At 49.0% G+C, this 14790-nt stretch overlaps 1 protein-coding gene across 6 annotated transcripts in view; it reads right to left on the bottom strand.

The window, feature by feature from the left end:
- The window catches only part of ST6GAL1 (ST6 beta-galactoside alpha-2,6-sialyltransferase 1), a 47470-nt gene that overhangs the window by 5976 nt on the left and 26704 nt on the right, over positions 1 to 14790 (bottom strand). For 4 of the 6 annotated variants that reach the window (XM_063166496.1, XM_063166498.1, XM_063166499.1 and 1 more), the window contains 3 exons: positions 10427 to 10552; positions 8714 to 9379; positions 4722 to 4819 (listed from right to left, as the gene is read on the bottom strand). In XM_063166496.1, the coding sequence (XP_063022566.1) occupies positions 4722 to 4819; positions 8714 to 9338 (723 nt within the window). In that variant the 5' untranslated portion in view covers positions 9339 to 9379; positions 10427 to 10552. Of the gene's footprint in view, positions 1 to 4721; positions 4820 to 8713; positions 9380 to 10426; positions 10553 to 13869; positions 14028 to 14350; positions 14373 to 14790 lie in introns of those variants that run through there. The other 2 variants (XM_063166502.1, XM_063166500.1) reach the window with 2 other exon arrangements.

Here is a 14790-nt window from a genome sequence, read left to right as displayed (position 1 = left end):
CAATGCCCTTCCAACTCCCAAGCCAGTCCTGCCAGGCAGCAAAGGACTTGGTGGAGAGTCCCAAGAGAAGCTGCCATGATGCTTCCCAAGGTTTCCCATCCATCCATCCATCCATCCATCCATCCATCCATCCATCCATCCATCCATCCATCCATCCATCCATCCATCCATCCATCCATCCATCCATCCATCCATCCATCCATCCATCCATCCATCCATCCATCTCCAGGAACACACCAAGGACAGGAGCTGCAGAGTGACCCAGCCTGTGTGAGGATGCCAGCACTACAACACCAGCTGCTGCCAGTCCAGGCAGAGCCTAGTGCAAATACACTGCTGGATCTACCAAGAGGGGATCTACCATTTTACCCAAAGAAAGGCCTGCAGGTGGGTGGTTTCCCCCCAGCAACAGGAACCCTGGCAGCCTGCTGAGACCATCAGTGCAAGAGATGAGAGACTACAGCATCTCCAGCCAATCCTGCCTCATGCCAAGCCCCTCATATCCTCTGTAGAGCAGGGAGGGGATGGCTCAGGCAGGGGAGGCTGGAATCTGAGAGCAGCAATGAGAAGAAAAGCTTCAAATAAAGTTCTCTTTATACACAGAGAGAGATAACCACCACTGCTTGGGACACCCAAGGGCAACCCAGGTTTGCAGCAGAAAGAAAACAATTTTAATCAAACTATTCATTTCCTGTCCTCCCCACCCACCCACAGCCATAACCTGTACAGGCACAGCTCGTGAACACTGAAATCATAAATCATACAAATCAGCTTCCATTTGTCCTGATTATCTCCACAGATCTAATTACGAGCTAGCCAATTAGTCCTTGAGCATCCTGGCTGCCTCAGCAGCTGGCTGCCTGCATGGCTGTCCCCAAAACCAGAGTACAAGGATGCTGCAGCCAGCCCAGATGGGAATTATTCCAAAAGTTTCCTCACATCTGTTCTTAACTCTATGGGATTAGGCCTTGGCCTTGACCATGCACTGCCTGGTTTCATTTCCTTACAGTAGCTAAACTATCTAGGTCACTGACAGCTGGAGTGTGCAGTGCTGCAGGTGTGGACACCAGGGGCAAAAGGGGCCCAGCAGCTGGCACCAGCCATCCCCTCAGCTGGCACAGGTGGCATGGAGCACTGCACAGGGGCAGGGATATGGAGAGGAGCACGTGCACTTTATTTCCATCTCCCTGTTTCCATAGCCATGCGTGTTGGCAGAGGCACACGAACCCTGAGAGAGCTGTGACAGGCACAAAAGCAAAGGGACAAGAAGCCAGGTGGGCAGCACCTCCACAGCCACTGCTGCCTGTGTCCTCCCACACACTGGAGCTGGCTCTGGGCACTGCCTGCTGGCCATCAGTCATTGAACCTGGCTGCTGAAGGAATCTCGCTCCCCATTTACCCTCAGCGTCCATTTGTTGTTTAATAGCAACAAATTCATTTAAATTACTACATGAATGACTTGTCTTGCCCAGATTTTTGATCCTAATTAGTCAAGTGATCTATTGGTCTTCTGGCTTCTTCTTTAGCCAGTTCCCTGTGTAACAGTATCTTGTTCATACAGTCCCTATCCTCTTAGTACATTTATTGGCCACATCACAATGATTTCCTTCCTTCCTGCTACCAGCAGTCAGTGTCCTGCAATCCAAACATGCTCTCCTTTCCCACCACAGCCTTCCTCCATTCCACTGATGTGCTATCTCCTTTCTCTTCCTCCCTGCAGACTGTGAGTGCCAATATCAGCAGAGGCAGCCAAAGCAGAGTGTGCTCTCTGTGACAGCAAGAAGCCAGCCCAGTAGAACTGGAAACAAGGGCTGGGAAGAACAAGGTGCTGTGGCCCTTGGTCAGCTCTGCAGAAAGGAGCTGTGTCCTCCAGCATGACACTGGCACCCCCTCACATGTACCTCTGCCCTTGTTTTTGCAAGATGTGACTGTTTCCCAGGGCAAATCAATGCCTTGTGTCAGACTGCAGGAAAACATGCCACTCAAAAAGTAGCACTACTGATGAACCAGTCAAGGCCTGAGAAAATAAATGAGGCAACATTAAATAAATTCTTTATTTAGAACGACTATGAAGCTTGTGGGCTTACAAGCATATTCTCAGATCTGGAGCTCCCAAATTTCTTGCCTTCTTGTCAGTACCAATCCATTATTCTTTCCCTATGCACACAGATGTACAAGATACTCCACTCTACTCTTAAAAACTTCTGCCCCCATGTATGTCCTAGAGACTGGCTAGAAAATTATAGAAAATTATCTTAAAATAATTATTAAGAAACTCAGGGCCACTGGCCATGTGTGCCAAAGGGATATTACTCAATACTGACCAGCTTTGACAGATCAGATTTAGGAGATCCCATTTCTTTCACTTTGGCAGCAGACTGAGGTTGATCAGCAGTGAGAGCCAAAATAAAAGCAGCCAAGGCCCAAACCCATTCCTTTTCCCAGTTATAACACAAGAAAAGCCAGCCCAGAACAAGAACAAATTACAGCTTGTCCAGTACCTGATGTCTGTAAGAGCTCTGGGCAAGGCAAGATAAGGCACAGCTCCTGCAGAAAGCTAAAAGGATAATGTGATCAGGCCACCCCACTAACAAGAAGGTTTAAATGATGTCACCGAGACTGAAAACAGCACTGAACCATTCGAAGTGCAAATAAAAACATGTAAGAAAATCAGGCTTCCAATCCAATGGTCTCTGAAGTTAACAAACTGCAGTCAGAGCTGCTCAGTTTAGAAACCCCAGATGAGAGACTCCTGCACTACACACATGGAAAACATATTTTCCCTGGTCAGCAGCCAGATCAATGCTGCCTTTTGAGTCAACTTCAGCCTCTACAAACTGCAGCAATATTGTTCTCCCTGCAAGTGAAGTTTCCTGAGGGTTCTCCATTCAGAGGGAACATCACCCATGGCTGCAGGCTGATCTCATGGAGAACAGAAGCACTGGAATGACATGGCTGTAACTCCACTTGGTCCAAAGTAGGAGGATCCACATGGAGAGTCCTATCACAGCTGTACAAGCACACAGTTACCCTCCTCCCTGAGCAGATAACACTGACAGCACAGAGGTCATGCACATATTTTCATATCACTGTAAGCTTGGCCATGAGCACATCCTCCAGAGAAAGTTTGCTTAAGTGATAACACCTATCTGACATTAGAAAAATACACAGAGATAGGAAAGATAAAAAAAAAAAAAAAAAAAAAAAAAAGAAAAATGTCAAACAGGGCACAGAAGTCAGCAGCCAGATCTGTCTGCTCAAACCAGACTGGTTCAGAAAGGACAAACTGTCACCCTTCTGACTGGAGGTTTACTGCAGAGGAAGCAAGCAACAGCAAAGAGCATGGCAGCAAGTGAAGAGTGGCCCAAGAGCTGAAAGAGGTAGCAAAAACAGTCACACAAGAAACAAGAATATTTTAAAAGACACACAAAATGAAGGAGGCAAGCTGGTTACACATTAGCTCTGTCTTGCCTTTGAAGAGGATGGTCAACCTCCTGCTGCTGTTTTGAGAAACTTCAAACCTTGTTACACAGCAGCATCCATGCTCTCCTCACACAGAGGCAGGTGAGAAAACTGCAATCCTAAAAATCTTAGCTTTGGGGTAAGGAAAAGAAACTGCCTTTTTGGTTCAGGCTTACAAAAGCTACACTTCAGCCACTCATCTCTCCCTCACTCAGTTCCCTCAGCCTTCATGTGCCTACAACCTCCTCCTCCTCCTCTTGTGGGGTGAGGAGATGCTTGTACTCAGTGCTGCACCAGGTCCTTTCACCAAATGTCTCCTGGCCTGTTCAGTCCTGCTCCATTCTCTCACCAGCACATCCTACTGTGATTTCCTCTTTTGTCTTGCATATCTACACTTGAAGATTCCTCCCCCCAGAAAGGACAACCATGAAGGGTAAGAGGTCTGTGGAGGAGAGGTGCAAGCACTCTGAGGTGTGCCTACAAGAGCAAGGGTCTCACTCAGCTCCTGGACAAGGGGCAGACTGACTCTGCTAATGCACTGTGGCACAGGGTGCTAACCCTGGACAGTCTGGCCAAAGGCAATCAGCAAAGGGACACCTTGGTGCCAACATGGAGCTCTCAGAGGCAGGGAAGATGTAACTCTGTGAGCAAGGCCTCGCATTAAAAGCACTTTTTGCCATGCTCTGCAATGAGGTCCTGGACCCACCAGAGCCCATCTCTCTCCTGGCTGTGCACAGGCTACAGATTTACAGGTGGGTCTTTTGTCAAGAGTCTTCAGCCATGTAGCAGCCTGGTTAATGTGTTACCTACAGAGTCTGCAGCCTTGTTGGCAGTAAAGAAACACTGTTCTTTTATTCAAACCACATAAATGTTCTTCATACCCATCTGTGGGCAGGTACAACTCATCCCTTGGCACACCTCTCCTTGCTGACCTGCACTGGCTGAACTGTTCCTGCCTCTCACTCCAAGGACACAGCAGCAGCATGGAGCTGGCCTTCACAGAGCCTTTGAGCAAAGACAAACACAGATTACCTTGGGCCTGCTGTAAATCACAAGCAGGCCACTGCAAGTTTGCAAGTGCATGCCAGTGCCACTGCAGCCACCTCAGATTTACCAACTGTCCCCAATCCAAGGAGAACAGCCATGTGCTAGGGACTGGAGAAATCAGATGGACAGCCCTGTTGTTCCCAGCTCCCAGACAGTGCAGCCACACAGCTGTGCCATGCTTGGCCTGCTTGGTGCCCCCTGCTCAGACCTACCTGGGAATTGACAAGACGAATTGTTGTCTTCTGGCCCACGTCATCCTGGAAGCCCCTGACAGGAGCCCCGTTGAAGCGCAGGACGGCGTCGTGGCTGTCTGAAAGCCAAGAGAGGGAAAAGCTGTGAGCCAGCAGCTGGATTTGAGTGACACCACCACCAAGTGACATTATTCACCTGCACTTCTAATGCAGACTGCTAAATCCCTGGCTTTCAACCCAACATCCAGAAGTAGCAAGTCAGATTCTTTAGAGGAAGATGTGGCTCAAAGTTTATGACCAATACTCTTTTAAAAATCTACTCTCTAGAACTACAACCAGCTGCCAGGTTGAGAGCACAGCCCCAGCATTTGCTCTCCCTCTGCCTCCTTCCAAACACTTTACCATGAGATAGACCAACACACAATTCATTTCCCACATGGCTGACTGCAAACCAAGAAACTAGGAAGTAGTGGCAAGCCAGCATCCTCCCTTCCAGCCTGGAGGCTGACCAGCTCCAGAAACATGCACACCAAGCACAGTGCAAAGCCAAGCTGTCCTCAGCCTGCCAGCATGCCTCCCACAGACCCAGCTTCTTACATGCCTAGGGGTTCACTGCATTTTCCTCTGCTGGCATCATCTCTTAAGATAGCACAGCACTCCTCCAGCCCCCTCCTCTGCCTTGGCACAGCCAGCCAGGCCACTTTAACACCCTGGAGTCAGGCTGCTGCTGTGACTCCAAGGGAGGCTGTGCTTGTCAGCCTGGCTCCTCCCTGCCCTGTGGCTGCATCTGGGTAGGAAACACTCCCTGTGATCAGAGGGGCTGAGTTAGGGAAGCAGGGTGATCTTTCCTGCATTCACACTGAGCCCACATGACTGCAACACACAGCACCTGCAGCAGGGTCTGTGGGAACTGCCAAGCTCCAGGGCAGAAGGACCCACCTGGTCTAGAACTGGCTCTTTTTGAGATCATTTTCTTGAAAATGGGAGTGTTCTAACCGGCAGCGCTGGAGGATCAGTAATCCATGACAGCAAAGAACTGATTTCTCAATTCTATTCTCCTGGACAAGTGGGACTTCTTAAGAGCCCTTCCAAAGCACCATCCAAAACCAAGGAAGGTGATGTTTCTGGAAAAAAGTATCTCCATGCTGAGCAGTGGCTCTGCAGTTTCCACTACAGACCCTTAGCTCCACATCCTGCCTTGCACTAACACAATCCAGGGTTATGATTTCCCCATCTGTAACTTCAGCCAGACACCAAGCATTCCTATGCCCCAGGTTTGTACATTAAAAGGGTGTTTAGTGGCTGCTCAGGCAGAGTAGCTGGCTCTTGTACATTAAAAGGGTGTTCAGTGGCTGCTCAGGCAGAGTAGCTGGCTCTGTGTACATTAAAAGGGTGTTTAGTGACTGCTCAGGCAGAGTAGCTGGCTCTGTGTACATTAAAAGGGTGTTCAGTGGCTGCTCAGGCAGAGTAGCTGGCTCTGTGTACATTAAAAGGGTGTTTAGTGGCTGCTCAGGCACAGTATCTGGCTCTCTGTCCCCAGGTGCTTGTGCTATCCTTGGTATCTCTCACATCAGATTTTTCAGTGGCAATTTATAACCTTCAGTAATACCAAGAGTCCAGTAAAAGGTGGTTGTTTACAACCCTGTGCTGCTCTGCCAGCTTCCCTTGCTTCACCTAATTGCTCATTTGGTATCTTAACATGATTGGATAGAACAAATATTTCATGGAGTTATTACTCAGCAATCCATTGTGCTCATTTACACAAATACTTCATTTTAAGCTTCATTTAGTACCTTTTAAATAACTTCCTTTAACACCACCATAACATTTCCTACATGGAAAAAGTGGGGAAAACTGTACAGAAATACACTGAATGCTCCTGAATTCTTAATAGTCCCCCTGCCTAGCTCAAGGCTGCAAGTGCTCAAACTCTGCAGAAGCACTGCTTGAGCAGAAGGGTGAAAGTTTGTGACCCAGGCACAAGAAACACAGGGCAGGGACAGCAGCAGGGGTTAATGGCATTTGCCAGTGACCTCCCCAGCATCCATCCCTTGTGATCTGCAACAAACCAATGCTTCAGTGTGGGGAGGGCTCAGAGAGTGGCTGTGGGAACAAGGACAGGGCTTTGCCTGTCTGACATCTGTGCCAAAGCACAGCCTGTCCCACTTGGCTGCTCCCATACCCCTGCAGAGGGGCAGGGACTGCATTCCATCAGCTCCCACTCCTGTCAGGGTCTCCTTGCAGAGGAACAAGCACTGGCAGCAGTGCTGGAGCCTAACACAGCCAGCCCTGGGCACAAGGCAGCTGAGCTGGGGAGGCTGCTCAACAGGAGGGCACTTCTGGGCAAACCTTCAGCTCTGAGCTCCAAGAGGCACCCAAACAACCCGAGACAGGTGCTTGAAGGAAAAGGAAGAACTGCTTTCCCAAGTCTTGACTCATCTCACTTCAAACACTCCTAAGAGGCAGAAACAATTACACCAACCAACTCTCACCTGCAATTTGTACCAGGAGGCAATGCTGGTCTTCACTGCATATTTCACACCAACTGCTCAACCTCACTCTAGCTCCTGCTCACCTGCCTGTGGACACAGAGGAGTCTGGGGGAGAACTTCTGAGCAAGTACTCAACACTGTCTCCCACGAGGGATGTGATTCTGAAGGCTTTGCCAAAGTTGTTCATGAATGATGCATTAAAATCTATCCATCTAGCTGTTTCAGAAGATGAAGGCTACTTCATCTTAGTGCAGGCCAAAGGGATCTGAGCCAACAGACAACTTATGAATACACCAAAGCCTGCAAACAATTTCCACTTGAGAGAAAACTCCCAGACCTTAAGAGTTCTCCTTCAGTGAAGCTACAGTTCAGCAAAGCATGAACCTTAACTGAGCTCCAAACACCAAAAAATGAAGCAAGCTGAGGGAGCTGCAGGCTCTGGAGAATTTTCTGCCTGGTACAAAATCCTGAGTTAACTGAAGAGTTGGTTTCCCAAGCAGGCTGCTTTTGTAAAGACACAAAACACTTTGGCATGAAAACATGCTTCTTTATAATTCACAGTAAATGACCAAAGCTTTGGCAGTTATTAATTAATACATTAACTTCAGGTACATATGGTCAGATGAGACTGCAAACGGTCTTCTGGGCCACTCAAATTCAGCCAGCTGCCTGATGGCTCAGAATGAAGCAGAAGCACTTTTGGAAAGCCCGGAGCAAGAATTACAGAATAACTGAGGCTGGAAGGGACCTCTGAAGATTGTCTGTGCCCAGCCCTCAGCTCAACACACTCAGCTCAGGGCTGTGTCCAAAGGGTTTTTCCCCTTTACCATTTTCTTCAATTTCTTCCCTGAAAATATCTTGCAGTATGAATTTCTTTTGACTGTGCCATAAGCATTACACAACCCACCCCAAGCCCTCTCAAGAAACAAACACCTGAGAAACCAAGACTGCTCTCTGGTATCCAATATTCATGTGACCTTCCAGTGATGCCTGTCACCCTGGTTTTTTAAGATTTTCTAAGCCTTCTGATGTTGACATTCTTGCAGTGAACTTTCTCACACACTTTCTGTAAATAACTCATTGTTTTGCATTCCTTTATGGAGGAGGAGAGAGTTGATGGACTGCTGGTTTGACCAGTGTCATTGGAGAGGTGTCACTGTCACCTTTCAATCCGCTGTCACTTTTGTAAAACTATAAATATTGGAGTCAGAGAATAAACTTCCCTTTTTTTCCTTCACCTTGAGAACGGTGGTGAGCTTGTGTTCTTTCGTGTCCTATAGAGACAGGTGCCAACAGGATCACAACAAATCAAAAGGACCTGCTAAAATAGAGCTCCCCATTACTCCCATCTCCAGCTAGGCTGAAATATTTACTGACTTTAGAAGTTTAACATTTCCACTTGTTTTAAACACCTTTTGACCACAAGAGATTTACCAGTAAGAGCATGACAGCAGGTCACTTCTACCCAACCCAAGTTATAAACAACAATATTTGACTTCATGCAAACTGAAAGATACCAACCTATCTCTTGTCCCAGGCGAGATGATTTCAGAGAGCCTGCTGAGGACACGACAGCACAGCGACCCAGCTGTCCCACTGCCTCACTGAAGCTCTTCCCTGGCAGGTACTGCTGCCACTCAGGGGTTCCAAAGGGCCCATCTGACCTCTGGATCATGGTCACATTGACTCTGTCCCGCAGCTGGCACAGCAGCTTCTCCGGGCTGAGCTTAGCATTCATCTTCCCATTGTAAGTCACATTGTACTTGTTCATGGCCAGGTAGTTTTTCCTGACCTTCTGCAGCCTGGGTATGAGATTTCTGGATGAGCTGTCCTTATCCCATACCTTCCCAATGGCTGCTTTCTTGGACTTTTCAGCTGTTTCAGAGGTGCTGCCTTTTACTTTGTTTTGGGTACCAAGCCATATTTTGGATACCTGCCCCAGTTCACTGGCTGCTTCATGGAAAAGGCCTTGTGATTTAACAGTGTTCCATTTCTCCAAGCTCCTGTGCCCCTGCAAATCATCATTCCTGGTCTTCAAAGGATCATAGTAGCTTCTTCTGGTTTCTCTCCACAGGCAAACTGTCAGTGCCACCAGGACCACCAGAAGGACACACGTGAACTTTTTCAACACATTGATGTGAACCATAGTGCACGGTGCATCCCCAGCTGGGACACTGGAAGCTGGCCCTGGGAAAAGGAAACAGCTCAGGTAAAATCATGGAGATCTGTGTGCAGTGGGAGGGGAGAGACAACATCAGGGTAATGCTAAAATTTCAGGCTGTTCAAAGATCTCATTTCAAAGTCTACCACATAAAACAGCAAAACAAATACCTGAGCTGGCTATCAGCCATCACGTGCTATGTAATGGTGACCTCAGGCCACTGCCACTCAAACCTTTTTTCTACTCCCTTCCACAAGTGACAGGCAAATTTAACACTGCCAGTATCATACCAGCAAGCAGGGCAAGTCTCCTCATTGCTTTGCTTCATCTCCCATCCCTAACACCCAAATGCCAACAAATGCACTTCCAGAAGTGAATTTTTACTTGATCACAGGCTTTGAAGAACTAATGAAGAACATGATAAAGCACAGAACTGGAAAGAAAAAAAAAAGCTCTGAGTTCATGAGCAGCAGGAGCTTCACCAGCCTCATACTTTGGTGACTTTGCAGGGAACTGCTGCAAGTCTGCAGTGGGCTGAGTGCACAGTCAACATCAAACCTCACTGACCACCTGCTGGAAGCCAATTAAACCCCAGTATTTTTGGGACATGTTTGGGCTCATAAATGCACTGGGATGAACATTACTCCAGGTAAGTTACCTCTGGAGAAAGCAAAGCCAGATGCTGTTGTACAGCACTGCCTCACACTAGCAGATACCTCCAGCTCCCAACATGTCAGAAAAGTGGGAATCCAACAGGATGACTGCCCAAAAAGCACCTCAGATTAGACTGATTTATGGGGGTTGGTGCATAAAATATACACTGATGCATAAAACCCTCCCAAGCAGCACACAGGACCACAGAAGCCAGGACAGGAGCTGCTCACTTCCCTACATGGCTGCTCCAGATGTGTCCAAAAGCATGGAGCAGTATGGAGGCTCCAGGTGTCCTCAGGAGACAAACACATTCAGGTCACAGCTGCTCCCAGAGAGGCACAAGCAGCAACTTCCTCCCTGAGTAACCTGCTGAAAGCAAACCCTGCAATGCTGAGAGGTTACTGAGCTGCAAACACTACCTGGGGATAAAGCAGCAGCTCTCCAACTCAAGTCATTTTTGGCTGTTGGCAGATTTTCCTCCAAGGGCTTAAGCAGGATATCCCAAAACAGCAGTTCTGTGATGTGCTGAAGAGTTCAAGAAATACCTGCAAAAAAAGAAGAGGAAAAAAGAAAAACATATTAAGGAAAAGCTCAAAGTTCTAGAGATGAGCAAGTATTGCCTCAGATAAACCCTGTGGAGCTGTTACCAAGGGCTGGAAGGACAGCAGCAAACACATTAAACACCACATAAGCATTTTAAATGTCTAAATGCCCACTCAAAATGGACATCTTTCTCATCTTTCTTCTTTGTCTGAAATCTGCTCCCAGCTAGGGCAGACTCCCAGGCTGCCTGCTCTCTGGTCCCACCAGAGCAACCAGATCCACCCTGAGCACTGGATACACCCAAAATACAGGGAGAGAAATAACCTGATGGTGGTGGTTCACACAGTGAATAGGGGAAAAGAAAAAGCTGCTTTTCCCAGGGAACTACCTTACTGCCTATCCTTGAGTAATTCAGGCACTCCTGCAGAAAAGACTCCTTGCTCTTTTGGAGCATGGAAAGCTGATTTAAAAAACATATCTTAATCCATAAGTCTTCACAAAACAGATAAATGGGGTTTAGACTTTACAGTTTCACTCTGCCAAGGAAATGCAGCAAGAGAAAGGGAGATCTGACAGCATTGGCTGAGAAATCAAGAAAGTAGCTTGCTTTTACAGGAAGTCTGAGTCAATACGATGACACATGAGCTAAATTACAAATGCTATTCTTTACGAGACTAAATACTAAATTATTAAAGCATCCTCATGCTGAAAACTTGTATTTTAACTTTATTAAGGAACAAAATTATTTTTCATAGAGCACTCCACAATGAAAAAGCAAATACTGCTGCGTTCCAGTTCTTAAACAACAGCAACAAAAAGATCTAAGAAACACAAGTAGTTCCAGCTTTTATTGAAGTCACTTACTCTGCCTTGACAGAGTGTATAAACTTTCATTATTTTCATTTCCTTAAGTACAAATGCACTAGAAGGGCACACTGAAGTGTGAACCAGGGGAGGCACAGCAGTCTGGAGAGGTGGGGCAGCAGCAGGGGATGCAGGGCACCCCATGCTCTGTTCTGTCAGGAGTGAGGTTCCCCGTGCTGTTCGTGGCTCCTGTCCTGCTGTGGGCTCTCAGCCTCCCCCTCTGCAGCTGGGACCCACAGGGACAACGCACCCGGGGCCTGTCACAGACAGCAAAAGGCACCATGTGGAGGCAGCTGCCTGCAGAGCCATGTGCTGTGGGGAAAGCAGTGCTGAGCGCCCCCACAGCGCCAGGCTCTGCTGGCAAAGCACACACCAAGGCCGGGTTTGGGTGTCCCCGGCTGGCTGCCTTCAGCCCGGATCGCAGAGTCCTGTTGGGCACAGCCTGCCCGCCTCCCAGCCGCAGGCACCCCTAGCAAGCTCAGCTCTTCAGAGATTTCAGCTCTTAGTGATTAGCAGCTCATTAAAGCACACACCACGGCAGCCTCGGCCGGGTTTGGGGTATCCCCGGCTGGCTGCCTTCAGCCCGGATCGCAGAGTCCTGTTGGGCACAGCCTGCCCTCCTCCCAGCCGCAGGCACCCTTAGCAAGCTCAGCTCTGAGAGATTTCAGCTCTTAGTGATTAGCAGCTCATTAGGTGATTTCAGCTCTTGGCTTGCTAAGTGCCTTTGGCAGACGCAGGGAGAGAGAGGAGAAGGCCCTGTGAGGTTCCACAGAGGTGTCCTTTATTGGTCTTCTGCAAAGGTCTCAGGGACAGCATCTTCTAAACTGGGCAAAAGTAGCTCTTTGTATAGGGCACAGGGGTTTTAGGGATTGTCCTACAGTAAGGGTCAAAAGGAAAGTGATCTATAGTCTTACAGGGAGATAAGCAAGGGTCCAAAGGCAGGGAGAGGGGCTTCTAGGGTCCAGTCATCATGGCCTGGCATTTCCTGTCTTAGGATACACACAGCAAAGCTGTCCAAACCCAGAGAACACCAAAGCAGAGCTCTCCAGTGTCAGCTTTGTGCCAAACTGAGTCACCTCCCTGTGAGCTTCACACAGCCCCAGCTGACTTTATCCACGCTGGATCCCTTTCCAAGAGGCAAGGATCTGGCTTCCAGAGCACCCAACTGAGAACTTCTGTGCAGGGGGGACAGAGCCCCAGCAGCTTTCCACCCTGCAGAGCAGAGCTCCTTGCTCCAGGCCCTGAAGGACTCTGCCTTCCAAAACGTTTCCTGAGGGGTTTCCAGGTGGAGGTGGCAGCAGGCACATCTCAGTAACCATCAGCTTTTGCTTCTCACACTTGAATCATCTAGAAGGGGGGCAACAGGCTCATTACAGTGAAACAACTTCACAGCTCTCTGCAAGTTCCGGCTGAGACACTCCTTGTGGTGGTGCACAGCTCAGGATGCCCAGCAAGTCACAACAACTCCTCTCCTTTCCAGGCCACTCAAGGGCACCTGGAGGACTCATCTTCTGCACAAATTATCCCCACCTCTGACTGTACACGCCACTGCAATGTGAACAGTTAGCTTGCTTTGATTTTACAGCTGGCAAAGTAGGCTCTGCAAACATGTTTTAGCAGAGCCACATTTCAAGATACTTTCTGTTCCCCATGGATACTTTGCAATTCAGCTTAATTATTACTATAACTTCACATAATTTTATTTTATTTGCACAAGCAGTGCCCTAAGAAGGGGTCCCCCTCAAGCATTCTGATACCAAACCTCTGTTGTGGAGAACAGAAGAATCTGCTTTTCCTGGCAAAGTAGGATAGCCCACAAGTGGCTGCTTGCATGCACTTCTGTCTGGCAGTGGTCAGTACAAAGGTACTTTTCTGAAGGTGTTGGAAGCTTGCCACATATACAAAACACAAGGTGTCAGCTATGAGTATGAGGAAAGAAAGGACAAAAAAAAAATCTCCCAAACCCGGAAAAATACAAATAAAAAAATTAAACAAATAGCTGTGACCCTGAAACAGAGAACCTTACACAGCTGAGACTTAAACAAATAGATGTGGCCCTGAAACACAGAACCTTATAGAGCTGAGACTTAAACAAATAGCTGTCACCCTGAAATCAAGAACCAGACACAGCTGTAGGGTACAGCACTGGCTGGCATGTTAAGCCCACACAGCAAGTCCTCTAAGGATAAATTAATCCTGTGCAGAGAACAAGTGAGGGATATGACATCTTCAAGGCAGTCACATTCTGTCCACACACTTACTCTTAACCTTTATTGTCCAATTATCTCACTGGTCTCAGGTCTTAAACCAGCCAAGTACACAAGAGTGTGAAAATCCTGCTTCTCTGGTGTCCCAGGAGCTGCAGCCAGCAATGCCACAGCAGAGAACATCCAGCAATTCTCATTTCCACATCCCACGGCAGATTTACACTAAAAATGCTAACAAGTATCCTCACCTCAAACAGCCCGTGCCTGTTTCCTATTGCGCCCAACAGCCGGTACACAGAGAAACCACGCGAGTATGGACAAAGGTACGAATACATTTCTTCCAGGAAATGCACACAGCTTCCCCAAAGTTGTGTCATCAGCTGTACCGATGCCCATCCTCTGCACATTTGTTAAATTGGCTCTTGGAACCGCTCACATTTCCCTAGCAGCCCGAGGCACTGAACTCTGCGCGCAGCTGCACACAGGCACACAGCACCCCGCCTCTCTGCCTGTCCAGCCTCTGTCCCAGCTCCCCCTGCACAGCACCTTTCCCACCCTGCCGGTGCCTCGCTCAGCCTCCCAGCACCCAGCTCCCCCAGCACAGCCCCTTTCCCACCCTGCCGATACCTGGCTCAGCCTCCCAGCACCCAGCTCCCCCAGCACAGCCCCTTTCCCACCCTGCCGGTGCCTGGCTCAGCCTCCCAGCACCCAGCTCCCCCTGCACAGCACCTTTCCCACCCTGCCGATCCTCCCCGGCTCAGCCTCCCAGCACCCAGCTCCCCCAGCACAGCACCTTTCCCACCCTGCCGGTGCCTGGCTCAGCCTCCCAGCACCCAGCTCCCCCTGCACAGCACCTTTCCCACCCTGCCCATCCCTGGCTCAGCCTCCCAGCACCCAGCTCCCCCTGCACAGCCCCTTTCCCACCCTGCCGATCCCTGGCTCGGCCTCCCAGCACCCAGCTCGCCCAGCACAGCACCTTTCCCACCCTGCCGATGCCTGGCTCAGCCTCCCAGCACCATCCGCAGGGCGTGACCGTCCTTGGGGGCAGCAGCCCCGCTGAACACGCTCCGGCCACATGGTGCGGCAGCAGCACAACAACGGGGCTGATCTGTTCTCCTTGTGAAACTTCCTTCCTTTATTTCCCCTCCTGACCACTTCTGAGCCCCGAT

The sequence above is a fragment of the Melospiza melodia genome, chromosome 12, assembly GCF_035770615.1.
Source record: "Melospiza melodia melodia isolate bMelMel2 chromosome 12, bMelMel2.pri, whole genome shotgun sequence".
Taxonomy (NCBI): Eukaryota; Metazoa; Chordata; class Aves; order Passeriformes; family Passerellidae; genus Melospiza; species Melospiza melodia.
Note: the sequence above shows the minus strand (reverse complement) of the source record. Positions and strands in the feature narration are given on the sequence as shown.